Here is a 15,000-nt window from a genome sequence, read left to right as displayed (position 1 = left end):
CTTTCTCTTCTCTCTCTCTCTCTCTTTCTCTCCCTCGCTCACAAACATGTTCACACACACACACACACACACACACACACACACACACACACACACACACACACACACACACAAGCAGGCTTGTAAACCCCTTGGCACTGACACAAACCCCTCTCACTCACCGACCCCCCTCCAACACCCACCCACCACCACCATCCACCACTTCAAAAGCCAAGTGACACCACGCTGGAGTTAAAACCGAACACAGGGGAAGGTAAAGAGCAAACGACCCCCCCACACCCCTGACCCCCCCACACCAACCCTCAACATCCCCCACTAGACACACACATACACATGAACACTCACAGACACAAACACAACACACACACATTACACACCTATTCCTCCTCCGGGCATTCCTCACTCTGTCCCTGGTCTCCTTGCCATAATTGGGGAATCGATTAGCGCTCTCCTTAACCCCCCGATGAAAGCTACCTTTGAGACCAAGAGGTTGAGAAGTGGATGAGAGAGGGGAGCTAGGGGAGCAGGTAGAGGGAGACCATCCTTGGGGCTCAGGTGCGGTCACTGCTAAGGCCACAACCTGTGCCAGGCCCCTGGCCGTCCTAAAGAGCGAAAGAGGGAGGAGAGAGAGAGAAGAGAGAGAGAGAGAGAGAGAGAAAGAATAAAAAGAGACACAAAGGCAGAGAGAGAGAGAGAGAGACCGAGAGCTTGCATAGGTACTGAGTAAGACTTGGCAGCCAAGTCACAGACATATTCCTGTGAGCTTAACCATCTGGTAAGGAATTAATATTCCAAAACTGGAACGCAAATGAGCAGTGTACAATCCACAGTTTTAAGAAACACAGCTAGCAAATCCTTCTTCTTAAAAAGCACAGATGCACTGAATTTGCCTCGTTTCTGTCACTTCCAAAGGATGTCATTCGAATGATGATGCTGTAAATTAAAATTCCACTGACAAATTAAATGTAGTAGTTCACATTAATGAAGTGTATAACTACAGGGTCTAATGTCTATTATTTGTTGATGTTGATGTTAAAAGTTAATTTCCCTTACACATCTAAAATGATCTTTGGCTATATTAATCACATGAGTATGTTACTGAACAAAAGCAAGAATAACTTTTTAGACTGGCACCAGGGCACTGCACTGGAAAGGGTTCAGCACATTCTTTTCAACCGGACAAAGCCAAACAAGAGAGAGTCTTGACATGTCACTCTTGAGCCTTGACAATGGCTCGCTCTCTTTGCGTGGTGGCTCCGAACACAGGCTCCCAGTCATGTTTCTGTGCCCTGCAGCTGTGCAGCACTCCGGCCTTAACCAACCAGCCCGCCCCCGGAGCCTCCCGCACACACACACGCACACACACACACACACACACACACAGACACACACACACACACACACACTCATACGCACCACACTCACTCTTGCACGTCCGTTCATCCGACCAGAGGCGGAGGGAGCAGCGCAACAATGCGGGCATGGCCATGCGTGGCCTCCATCTCTGTAATCTGTAGGTCACCCCTGAACCCACCCTGAGGACCCTGGACCGCTACTACCATCCCCTCCTCCGCCACCTCGACCCGCCGGGTCCCGGCAGGCCCGGAAGACTGAAAGATGGACTTGAGGCCGAACAGTGGGTTGTCTGTGTGTAGGGGTCCCGGGCTCAGGCAGAACTGCGCACACAGCTAACCAACCTCCACCCCCGCCTCACTCACACACACACACACACACACAAACACACACACACACACACACACGCACACTCACAACACATAACCATCCTCAAAAGGCGAAACCCTTCCTCTTCACGTTCACCGCTGCCAACGTCAGAACTGGAGCTGTGGTTCAGTGACGCACTCGTGCATGCTGAGGCTGCAACATGACGCACGCAAGAGTGACAGGTGTGTGTGGTGTGTGTAAACAATACATATCTGATGGACAAGCTGCTAAATATCACTGTGCTAATGTGAGTTAATGTCTATTTATATTCTAAAGGCCAGCATTTCTTCATCAGATGCACACTATATGATTTTATAACCTTGAATGGACAAAGAAAGATGAATCTATAACCCCCCCCCCACACACACACACACACACACACACACACACTTCCTTGTCTTGATCTGCTTGGATGTTGGGGTGGGGTGGGAATCATATACATACCAATTTTATTCCTGCCACCAGAACCCTTTCACTGAGGTCAGCATCGGCGCTAGGAGAGGAGCACCCCCGGCGTCCTCGTCTCGTCCGCCTCGTTCCCCCAATCGCGGTGACATTTCTCTGGCCATCCTCCTTTCCACCCCTCCGTCCCAGGAGGGGCTGATGGATGAGGCCTGTTTATGAAGCCGCTGCCAGCCGCGCGATCAATCAAGCAAGGCTGAGAGGGATCCTAGACACACTCAATACGCACTCAACCACACACACACCACAATTTCACTCATAAACTGAAGTGTATACCCCCCCCTTCATCCCATCTCCAAACACCCTCTTGACTGAAGGATAACGTGTCATCCCTCTGCCACTAACACACGTGCTCGTAAACACATGTACACACAGTCATTGTAGATACGCTCTCAGCATTAAACGCAGACTAAATGTGTGCCAAGACAAGACTAAGAGGTAGAGAGGCTGGTAAACCAAACCAAACACACAGTTGGAGTATTCAAACTCTCTCATTGACTTGACAACAGATGTATCCTGTGCCAAGTCAATCACAGCATGTGCCATGTTGGCCAGTTAAGGGTGTTTGATCATGTAACATCTGAACACTAGAAAAATAAATAACAACCCTCCAACAAAGACATTTCAGCCAATTGTTATGGTTATTGACTTTGGCAGACACTTTTGTCCAAAGCGACTTACAATAAATTGTAAAATTTAAAAAAAATTGTAATTGGAAATGCACCCCTGATGTTAATAAAACATGTTTATAATGTTAATAAAAGTCAATAATCTAATAAATTAACTTCATTAATTCAATACAGATACAGAGATTCAATACAGCTACCACAATTTTAACATTGCCATTCTCCACCCTTTCCAGCCTAATAAAAGGCAGTGGCAGATGTAACCAGTGTGGCCATAGTGATTTAATGGTTAATAGGCAATGCTTTGCCTCATTACATACAGGCAGTCATTACTGAAGGCATCCACATGTCAAGAGCTCCCATCAGTGCCCAGGATCTCAAGTCAAGCTGGTAAACAACCTCTTTAAATAATGAAATGAAGGATAAATTCACTGTCGTGTCGTACATTTTGTGAGGGAATTGTGTCAACTTGGTTTTAACAGCATTGGGGTTTAAACGTGTGTTTCTCCAGACTTGAGGTGGTTTGTAGCACATAGTGCACATGTGGATATGATGAAATCTTCTACTGCCCTCTAGTGGTGCACGATTGCTGATGACTCAGATCAGATTTGACCTTGCAGTCTCATATAAAAAAAAAAAAAAACAATCTTGGCGTGAACAAATTAGCACTTTTCTTCAAAACAAACATTTTTTTTTATTTCAACACAATTTTAGTTGAGATCTTGAAAATATTGCTATAAATATACAAATTGAAAGAAAAAAAAATCCCCCAGCTCCTGTGTGACTTTTGCAGCCACATGTTGCCAGAGAAACACAGTCCAGTTCCTCCACCACAGCCTACAAAGTATGTGACCAGTAGCGGCGAATGCTTGAGACCCTTTATGGACCCTTATCTAAGTGTGGGCTCCTGCATCACAGGTCAGAGTTCAGAGTTCATCAACGTTTCCTCTTGGCATCAAATTTGTAGATGGCAGCTGAGTTGGCAGTCTCCCCCTTCACTTTCACCTTCCTGGTCTTGTCCTGCACAGTGAGGAGTGAGAAGTGAAAAGGATGATGGGAATGGCGGGGGGGGGGGGGGGGGGGGGGGGGGGGGGGGGGTCATGGCGAAACTACATATGTTAAAGAAGGACTGCAGGCAAACGTAACAGCATCCGAGAGCAGTAGTATGGACACTTACTTGGAGGTCTTTGCGTGTCTGGATTTTCTGGCTGATGACAAACATTTTCTTCTCTCTCTCGATGCGCTGAGACAGAATCTCATACTGATTCCTCCTCTGCCTGGCTATTTTCTATGAGGGAGAGTATATAGAAGGATGAATGTTTTTAAGAATTAAAACACCCTGTAAATGAGCGCAATGATCCGTCAAAGGTACATTCAAACACAAAAGAAATGCATTCATAATTTAGGTTCAGACTTTAAAGCCCACATAAAGAGTTTTTTACCTTAATATAACCTTTCCAAGATCATTTTGATGGCATATAAACTCTTAATAGGGCGAACGGCACTCTGTGCAGGTCTTTTTACTTGTAAAACAGCCATAGGAAGTTGCTGTTTCCCCCCACACCCTAAATGGAAAAGAGCTGCTACTTAAAGGAATTCAGAAATCTCTTTCTACAGACTGCTGTTGGTGCATTCCCACTATGTTGTATCTGAGTTATGTTTACAGTTTTTTGCAAAGACGCACATTTAGTTATTTTATTATTGTGCTCGTTAACTGTACACTCAAATGCTTTGTTTTTAACCCATCTCTGTGTCCAGATAGGGACAACACAGTTTTGTGTTGCTTATTTCTTAATTTGTTACACAATGTGTGTTGAAAATAACACAACTTGCGTTGAAAACAACACAACTTGCATTGTTTTTTAACACGTCTCTGTGTCCAGATAGGGACAACACATTTGTTTTAAGAGTGTAGGGGGACCCCGAGAGCAAATCTTCTTTAGTGCTGCTTTAAATGTTATGTTCCACAACAAAGGGTTCTGTTGACTACATCAGCTTCGTTTCATACGGAATAGGTACAGTGTTTCCCACAGAATTGGATTCTATTTGTGGTGGCAGGTTAACAGAATTAACTTGAATGCAACAGTTTTTAACAAATTAGCGCAGCGTGCTATGATGCTAACAAGATTTAAGCACAATTTTGTACAACCTGGAAAATCATTGTGTGGTGGTCAATGTTGATATTGTGGTGGGCCGCCACAAATAAGTCAATGTATAGGAAACACTGAGGTAGCTACATAAGAGCGGAGCACTAACCTCTATGTTCCGCGGCTCCACTGCTCCCACAATGCTTTTCTTCTCCAGGGTTTCCACCGTTGGTCTGTTAAAAGTTCGCTTCACCAACTCTGGCACTGTGTTCAGGTGTGTAGCCAAGTCAAATGCCTCGACTGTCTCACACACACACAAACACAAACACACACACACACACACACACACACACACAATTAATTGACATGCATCTTTTCCATTATATGCATGTTTAAGCAATGACTATAGGAGACTATATCACATTAAAATGGCTGAATGAACACTCTTTTTAGAAATTAATACACAAGCACATATATACCTTCTTTCTTGGAGTCAACAAAAAATACATGCTCATTTTTCTGCTTCCCTTCCGCATCCAAAAGATGAAGCCCTGACTTCAATCTTTCAATTTTCTACAGGAGACAAATGGGAGGCAGAAAACAACCACTGAATGACAGATTCACAAGATCCACAGCAAAAAAAATCATCTCTCGCACATACAAACCACAAAAACAAGCAGTAGCAGTTTCTCACCTTGGCCTCTGAGACCCTCTTCATCTCCACATACTTAATGTCCTGCGTCCTCATCACTTTCTTCTGTTCGTCTGTCATCTCTTCCTCTGTTTTCTTTTTCTCCACGTGCACCCCATCCTGTCCAATAAAATCACCACCAGGCAGGATTAAAGGTTACAATCTACATGTACCTTACACTTAGCCAATGCATTAATGTGAGCAACATTAAGTGATGCGTGTCTGTTGTGTGTTTTGAACTGGCTATCTCGAATGGCATACATGACAGAAACGTGCTGCATGATCAATAAAAACATCTGGGTTTACAACAATGGTCGCCATCCATCCTCACCTTTAACTGCGAGTTTATCATTTTGAAGTAGAACTCATCAGGGTTTCTTGTCCATGGCCTTCTTGCGCAAGGCACTAAGAGTGTTTTGTTTCTTATGGTAGTCACTGTGTAGCAAATAAACAAAAACATTAGTAACATTAGCTACCTTTGATCCATGAGAGAGAACTAAGACAGGTAACGTTATAACATAATTATTAACATGAGAACATAACATTAACGTTACTTACTCTGCTCGAAGTTTGTAGTCCTTCTTCTTCTCCAAGAGTCCCAAATGTTTTCTAAAACCAAGCTGAGATCCAAAGAAATTCAGAGAAGTTAATATGTAGCTCATTCCGTAGTACAACATTACTGTGATATCTTCAATGTAACGAGAACGTTTGGTTACAAAGAAATTACAGGTCAATCAGGCTTTGCTACAGGGTGTAAGAATAACTTTAGATAGATAGAGATGTGGAGATATTTTGAAGACAAAAAGCCATTCCAAATCCTTGCAGGTTAGCCAGACAGATTCCAGTCACAACAGAACTATTAGGCTAACTTCTCGTTACATTCATTCACGGTTTAATGATGACTGATGTGGCCAATGTGTCAAAATATACATTACCTGAGATCTCTCTTTGTGATCCCGCTGGCGGGATTTCAAGGCTTTTCTAAACGAAGACATAGTATTTGTTTCGATAATCCAACACTAGATACTTCAGTTCGACAAGATTACAACCCTTCCCTTCCTTATAGATCCCCACTGGTTCTTCACGTGGATCCGTAGTTCAGCTACCATTGGTAAATATCGTGTACGTTTGAGCTAAGCAGATTCGCGTCTGGAACTCCTCGGCAAATTCCTTCTCCTCGTCTTCACAGTTCTTAGACGACCTTACAAAATTTGAGGGATTTGTTTTAGGTCTAAGGCTTTTAAATAACTGACTTGAAAACTCATATCGTAGTATTTGTTCTATTCTATGAAAGACGTAGCCTATAGCTTACTTATAGATTGTGGTTTTGGATGGATGGAAGTTTCTTCAATCCTTGAGAAATATGAAATACAGTAAGCACTTTTTAAAAATGGTTAATTAGATATGTCTCTTGATCGATAGTGAGTAAGCACAAATTATGAAAAAACATCTGGAGAAGTAGGCCTACATCATTGCCTGTGATGCAATATTAAAACCAGCAGAGGGCAGTGTCACATTTGTTTTGATTTTAGGGGTTAGGGAAAGACTGAACTGACATACCCTACTCAGATGAAAAAGTGACTTAGGCCTACAAAACAAAATCCAGAAGCCTAATAGATAAACTTAGATCATGCCAGGCATTGTCTCACTGTCAACTTTAAGACAACATAAGCATTCCACTGCAAGTTCACACCACAGCCTTTTTTATGGCTTTTAATTAGAGACAGTCGTCAAGGGCGTCATCATATTGTTCTGTATATGGAACAGAGCTTGAGGTAGTGGATGTAGTGAACTATAGTGCAGCTATGTAACAAACTTGACACTGACATATTTAGCTGCCCAGTTTTTTATGTCTTGGACACAGTGTTGACACAGCAAATGACTTTGGTCACAGTAATGAGGGCTTGTGCCTGCCAGAGAAGCTGGTGAACACTAACAGATAATAACTTGTGTTTTTCCAGCATGGACACTCTTTTATTTGTCTTGCTAAGATCCAGATCCCTGTTTTGAACTCCTTCCAGATCCTGCAGTCCTCAAGCTATTACTCTGACAAACATTAAAGATGGATTCCCCTCGTGACTGACACCTGAGTGTATCACAGTAGGACTTAGTCCAGTCAAACGTCTTGTTTTATATTAGACTGTATGTGCATGTACAAAGCAGGGAATATGGAAACAGGGCCATTTACAGTGTCAAAACAAACCAGCCAGGAACATGAACAGGGTCCCATCTGCAATATGGAACAGGAAACTCATTCCTGTGTCTATCGCACTCTAAACACATGCAGTGTGACTGGCATATCCATGTCGCGTAATGTGTCTTTCACATGAAGTGTATGCACAAACATATGAAAACTAGGACACACGTGATCCCCTCTCTGGGAGGTTGGCCTCGGGTAAAAAACTGCTGTGAAAAAGGCTAAGGAGTTGCAAACAAGGCTTGCAATGCCTCATCCACACTTCCTGTTGAAGAGTTTGAGAGAGGAAACGGCAGAAGAGGTTCCCTATCTCAAGCAGGCTCCCAAACATTGGGAAAACTGTGGAAAAAATGAGCCCGTGTGGAAAGAAGACCAAGTTCTTCAGGGTTTTTTTTTTCTCTCTCTTTATCCGACCATTTGTCAGAACCACAAAGAATTTCTTTTATATGTGTGAGTTTTGCTCAATATGCAGAATGTGTTGTGGGCTATGAATCCCTGAATGGGCTCACTGTTTCCATATTATGTCACCGACTTGTTTGTTGATTCTTGTGGTTATGGGTGCTTTATGCGCCTCCAGTTTGCCAGACCCCTTGAATTATCAAACAAAATGCCACCTAATAATTTGCCCCAGTAAAAATATGTCTTAACATTTGGGATAGCTATTTGGCTTCATTTGTCTGTGCTCTTTGATATGGTCTTTGATGTCTTGTGGATTTGCCAGGTGAAACCTAAACTTAGCTGCAGCATGGCAACCTTATCAGGGTCAAAAGTTCATTGGGATCAGGATGCTGTGAAGGCCCTGGAATGGCAAATACAAAATAATGTTGTTTCAGCGTTAACACTTAATTTGTGTGTCTGTGTGTGTGTGTGTGTGTGTGGGGGGGGGGGGGGGGTTGCAGACCTATTGCCAATTCTGTTGACACTGGAAGCATATTGGTGATGTTCCTGAAAAGTCATATTTTGATACTACTGTAGACCACGTATTTTAATAATTTCAATAATTTAGCCAAGATCACTGTTTGTCAGAAGCCAGTCAACACGGTAAGCTGATAAGCTGATAAGTCTCAACTGTTGTTTTGTTGTTGTTTTTTGCTTTGCTTTTCTTCCCTTTAACTGAATTTGCATGACTCTCTGCTGTATACTTCCTAAACCTCCCTGTCTCACCGCAAATCCCAATAAAGTGTATAGAAGACCATAAACAGCAGGCCAGGTGCTTATTTACCCAGTTGGAGTTGGCTGAATAAAATGGATGATGAGGAACTTTATGATGGAGGTGAGGATACAAAAAATGCCAGTCATTTTAAGCTGTTGGGACAGAGAAAGGTGTGTTAACATGAACTGCTTCACACTCTCCATTACATGAACACATCACAAACCCTCCAGCTTTCTTGCTGTCTGTAATCCCAACTCTTAGAACCTACTCATGCAACCTTTTTAAAGCCTGCAAGCAAAAAGGAAACATCTGGTGAAGGTGTATGAAAAAAATGTTACAGAATAAGGAAGAGGCTGTTTTTTCCATTGTTCATAAGACAAGATGAAGTGTGTCAATTTCATCGCTTGTGAACCTCAAAGATTGTTATTGTTGGTTTAAGTTAACATATTATATTCATACATTTTATACAAAAATGAATTTCTATCTTGGTAAGTGAGGATAATTAAGGTTAGATAATTATGTTAACTTCCAGTACATAACAGGCTTCAGTAATAACCAATCCCCTGTTCAAAAATGAATCCCACTAGAACAACCCATGACTCTCATTAAAGTCATCCTTGTGCTGTAGGTGTCACCACAGCTTACTTGCCACAGAAAAGGACATCTTATGTGCATCTACAGCCATATTCTATCTCATGTCTGAAGGCATGGCTAGACTAGTGTATTTCAGTTTGTTTTGCATTCCTGGCCTGTCCCGAAATCCACCGACTGACCCTGGTTGACATCGAGCCTAGCTGCATCTGGCTCAAGGTCTGTTCAAGCGACATCTGCTGTTATCTTGTCTCTGGCATCCACAAACACTGCTGCTAATGTTCTTCAGTAAAAGGTCTTAAAATTCAAGGTTAAATCAGACATTAGGTTCACTGACTGAGTGGTATCTCTTCGCCTTAACCACATTAACTTAAGTCATTATGAACCAACTCATGAGGAGTCATTTTAAGGTAGAGCACACAACATGAGAAAATATAAGCACACTCAAACCATTCAGGCAGAATAGAAACGGACCACATGATCGGCTCCGTTTGATATGTACAGGTCAGAACAGGACACCAGAAAAATGTGAGTGTGATTCTTATTCTTTAGTTATACAACCAGAAAATATGGCAAACTTCTGGTTTGGGACTGCCCCCAGGGCCATACTTTGCACTGTCACATGCAAGTAATCATAACCAACAATCTAATCTAAGTGTTACAGAACTGTGTGTTCTACAACAATCCTTCATCAGTGTTTGCTAATAGCGGGTACACCTTATATTACACCTGGGAAATAAAAACTCAGTGGTGGAGAGATATACTGCCTAAAGATCTACACATCGATCCATCTCAACATATATAGCCTACTCTTTTGATCCCGTGAGGGAAATTTGGTCTCTGCCTTTATCCCAATCCGTGAATTAGTGAAACACACACAGCACACAGTGTACACACAGTGAGGTGAAGCACACACTAATACCGGCGCAGTGAGCTGCCTGCATCAACAGCGGCGCTCGGGGAGCAGTGAGGGGTTAGGTGCCTTGCTCAAGGGCACTTCAGCCGTGCCTACTGGTCGGGGTTTGAACCGGCAGCCCTCCAGTAACAGGTCCGAAGTGTTAACCAGTAGGCCACGGCTACCCTATTATATATTCTCATCTATTCTAATATAACATCAATATTTCGAGTAGAACAGACCAAGTTTATTGTAATGGTAGAAATTGCATACAGAGAGTTAACATCAACACATTTATTCTCAAACAAACCCGTCAATGATCTCAAAACCTGATTTGATTTCTTAACCGTAGCCCACAATTCTCTTCATCTGATTTAGCCCTTCTCAACAGTTTGTCAGTTCATCCATTGCCTCTGATTTGGCCTTAAAGCCATCTAGTTTTCTCTGCTGCTTGTCTTTGCACTTGTTTCTCACAGACAAAGCAGCTTACCATCTACCTCCTCTCTGGCAGCGTAATGTAGTCAATCACCCAATACTTTCCAATTGTCACCTAACCCACCATATAGTACAATGATAACCCAATTATGTAAAGCACCTTGTGCATATTGAACTGCTTCTCGTGGGCTCCACTTCTTCTTTGTTTTTACCATTTTGAGCAGCATTCTTGACTACTAAATTCTTAAACTGTGACAAAGTAATTTCCTGATCTCACCACGTTTGAGTTTGTCCTCCAGGCTGGTTATTGGTAACTCCAATAACCTTCCTTTCCATGCAAAGTTATGCTATACTATTTGGGCAACATGACATCCTATGACTGCCTTATTTATGATACTCTGACATTTTTACACCTCTGTAATAACATGTTCATACTGAGGCCATCGTATGCATGGCCCAGCACAAACTAGCACCACAATTTCAATTTACCAGATAAGGTCTTATCAATTAATTCTCTAAGCTCTTTAACCTGTTTGTGGTTAGCCAATGTGGAATTTCACCACCTGTCCACACATATCAACAGTTTTCTTACCTCACCTCACCATCAATATAAAAAACTACTTATTGCTAATTTCAGATTGTCATTGAACTTTGCTAATATGACAGGTGGCCTACATGCTGCAAGCATCATCATGACATCCATCTAAGTTTGGATGGCAGGTAACCAGGTGCCGTTCTGCAGCCCCTCCTTACCAATCCATTTAGATGCTTATAATTACCCCATTCCTTTAATTCATGTTATCATGCTAGAATGTCTGTGTGAACACTAAGGATACAGATGAGAGAAACTGGCTCATCATATTATGTTGCTGAGATGAACAGAGCTGGTCCTGTCCTCTAATTTGTCACGTGTGCCTCAAAGACCCATGCCTCAGAGTGTAAAATTAGAGTTTATAATTTAAAGAGGGAGGTGGAGGAAGAGGAGGAGAAGGAGAAGGTGGATAGGGAAGGGAAGGGGGTGTTTGTGGGACAGCATCCGCAGGCACCATGCTTTTCCAATTGTCTTGCTTTTTAACTAAGTGGAATCTCACATGTTTATGGAAATATGTGTGGAATCCATGTTTTCAGCCCATTTTGTAGGATGCTTTAGCCTAACACTCAAGGGCATTGAAGTGGACGAGCGTAGCACAACCCTCATCTTTTCCAGGAAAGGGATTCCACACAACCAGACAGACCAAGAAGAGAAGAGGTGAGAATGGATGAAACATGGAGGACCACACTTACTAAAGGATGTTTGGGCTTTGGGCTTTCAGAGTGTAATTTGAAATCTTCCAACAAGCCACACAATGATGACATTTCCAATAACACCATCCCCACTTTGAACATCTGTGTTTTTTCTCTCACCTAATGTGCTCTGTTGTACAACATTGGTGTTATTTTAAACTCACACTTACTTAGAAGACGCAAAAAAAAAATCTTCCATCTCCTGTTTGGCCTTTGACTGATTCAAGAGTGAACTGCCACAGTGGTTAGCTAAGTAAAAAGAGAAACAGACTGTGTATGGGATGGGATGATAGGATTTCTGAGAATCACTGAAATGAAATCACCATCCACTCATCCAAATAAATAACCTATGCTGCCTGCTACAATGACCAAAAACAGAGAGAAAGTCATTTTGGTTTACTCAACCTGGCACTACATGGCTTTGAAAATTTGATAAAATCTCACATGCACCTTAATTGCATTTTAAACAAATCTGTTTAATAGTAATTCATTATGGGCAACTTTGACTATTCGTGTGTTATCAGGATAAAAATAGCCATGTTTAACTTTAGCCTAAATATGTAAACGTGCACCTTCATTATTTTGAAAGTATAGGCCACACATTTACTTGACATTACATCAAGTTTAGTGATAGGATTCCAGAAATCGCTGCCTGTATCAACAGGTGAGCAGAGTACAGCCATTCGTTGTGGTTTAAATAAGTCTAAACCACGGCTCCATACCACAACTTTCCGTCAACTACTTTTAGATTTCGTTTCGTGGGCATTTCATTAACTAACTTAAAAGTTCAGGAGAGGGAGGGAATTTTTTTCTCTCTCTCTCAATGGGGCGGGATCTTCTGACTCACTAACTTCCTCAGTGGTTTAGAAGCGCGTGGGACTGTCGGTTCTATCACTCTTCGTTGTACAGGGAAAAGAAAGAAAGAATCCAACTTGTCTGCGCTAGGGGAATAGTGACCAGACTGCAACCCGACGCGTTTCAGTGCCCAGGAAAGAGCGCTTGAGGGGAGACGGCAGCATTAATCTTGCTGTAACAGCATAGAAGACAACTTCAACGAATACCAGGTAAGATAAACATAACTTTTGGTCAGCTTAATTATGATTTTTTAAAAGTTACCTTGGCTTCAGAGTTTCAATGGAAGTAACGGACCCTGCACATCTTTCAAGTGAATTATTTTTCACTTAATGGAGATGTGTTCGGTATTGCCGGTGTTTACGCAGAACATTTGCAATTTATGTCTAACTGAAGTAGACTAGATGGGATGGCAATACAGTTAGGTTGAAAGTATGCTGTGATCACCGGATGACTTCTGAATGAGCTTTCCATGATTGTGTTTATAAAGGCTGTGCAATTCCACCGGAAAATCAATAGTCATCAGCAAAACCACGCCACGCGAAATGCTTCAAATGAATGATTTGACAGAAGAGGAAATCTTGAGGAGTCAGGATGCCTGTCCTGGAGAGGTGGCCAGCTAAACTGCCACTGTCATTATAGCTTATTCTATAACGTCCAGGGCGTCAATGTTAAGTTTTTACATTTTAACATCACACGTTAAAGAGCGGGTTTATTGTCTTTCTGCGCTTTTTACGGGTCGAAAGAGAGAGAGAGAGAGATCTTCCTAATTTTGCGTTCTCCCGGGAGGCGTGTGCTTGGAGTGGCATGCGAGTAGTACGCTACAGAATATTTGTCTACCTTGTCATCAGACGGTTCTAAGTAGGAACTTGTCCGGAGCTTCCTGCCACTGTGACAGGATGTGCTACTTGGCTGGTGGCTGAGCCCGCTTTGGATGTGTAGGCCGCCCTAAACGCTGACTCATCTGAGAGGTCCCAGTAGGCTGCCTGTTAATCTCCTCAGCAAATCCATACTGGATGCCTCTAGCCTTGCAATGGGCTGAAGTCATGACAGCAAACGTGAGGTTAAACTGAGATGAGTGTAGCCTACCAGACGTGCTATTCAATTGTCAGAGGAGCACAGGTCAGGAGGCCAGCTCTAGTTTCTGAAATGCTGACTCTCATACTTGATGAGTTGCTGGCTGTGGATACTACTACTATGGAGGATGTTCTCTTATGGCTCTTAAGAGTGATTCTTTATCATCAGTGTTTGGACAAGGTAAGGTTGGAAATTAATCAGAGAACTTTTCCGTAAAAGATCTCATCCCATAGTGAGGTGATGACAAACAGCTGGGCTTTGTGCAAAGGCAAGTAAACCTGAATAGGCAAATGAGTAAAATTTTCCAACACATGTCAACCCATATCAGCCTGATTGTAAACACACACACACACACACACACACACACACACACACACACACACACACACACACACACACAGCTTGTGCAGAAGCAGCTTGTAGAAAGCACAGAGAGACTGTGGGTTTCAGTGGCTTTTTCACAGGACTCAGTGGTGCCACTGAGCCTATCTCCAGTCGCAGTGGTGGGTTGGAAACGGAAGGCTTCTTTGACTCCCAGTCTGTGGAGCATGACTCTGAGTCAAACTGGAGTGAGAGAGGTAGACCAGGAGTGCCAGGACTGTCTCTAGCACTGGAGAGACATAACGTCTCGCTGGCTGTTGACGGAGACTCTGTGTCTGTGTTTCTTTCTTTCTCTCTCTCTCTTGCTCTATTTCCTTGCCTAGTTCCTTTTTTCAAACTCAAAACCCAACTCTCGTGACTAAACCCTCTGCGGTATCCTGGCTTTCCAGCAGGTGGTCGGCTGACTTCAGTGGGCTCAGTGCTCCCATTCACTCTCTTTCTTTCTCTCTCTCTCTCTCTCTCTCTCACACACACACACACACACACACACACACATGCACTGCCCTGATGTCTTCTTATGTACCTTCTTATGTACCAGCGTTTTGAA

At 42.8% G+C, this 15,000-nt stretch overlaps 2 protein-coding genes across 2 annotated transcripts in view; one reads left to right on the top strand and one right to left on the bottom strand.

Annotated features, from left to right (window-relative positions):
* Nucleotides 1-3,484: 3,484 nt before the first annotated feature.
* Nucleotides 3,485-6,684, bottom strand: utp11 (UTP11 small subunit processome component). The gene is given in 9 exon segments (XM_042107010.1): nucleotides 3,485-3,830; nucleotides 3,988-4,098; nucleotides 5,067-5,197; nucleotides 5,377-5,470; nucleotides 5,592-5,708; nucleotides 5,920-5,964; nucleotides 5,966-6,023; nucleotides 6,147-6,208; nucleotides 6,524-6,684. Coding segments are annotated over 9 exon segments (762 nt in total). The 5' UTR covers nucleotides 6,584-6,684; the 3' UTR covers nucleotides 3,485-3,746.
* A 6,346-nt stretch (nucleotides 6,685-13,030) lies between these two features.
* Nucleotides 13,031-15,000, top strand: part of fhl3a (four and a half LIM domains 3a) — a 42,901-nt gene continuing 40,931 nt past the window's right edge. The window contains exon 1 of the mRNA XM_042107900.1: nucleotides 13,031-13,207. The gene's annotated coding sequence lies outside the window, so the exon portion shown is untranslated. The remainder of the gene's footprint in view (nucleotides 13,208-15,000) is intronic.

This window comes from Alosa sapidissima, chromosome 10 (assembly GCF_018492685.1).
Source record: "Alosa sapidissima isolate fAloSap1 chromosome 10, fAloSap1.pri, whole genome shotgun sequence".
Classification (NCBI taxonomy): Eukaryota; Metazoa; Chordata; class Actinopteri; order Clupeiformes; family Clupeidae; genus Alosa; species Alosa sapidissima.
Note: the sequence above shows the minus strand (reverse complement) of the source record. Positions and strands in the feature narration are given on the sequence as shown.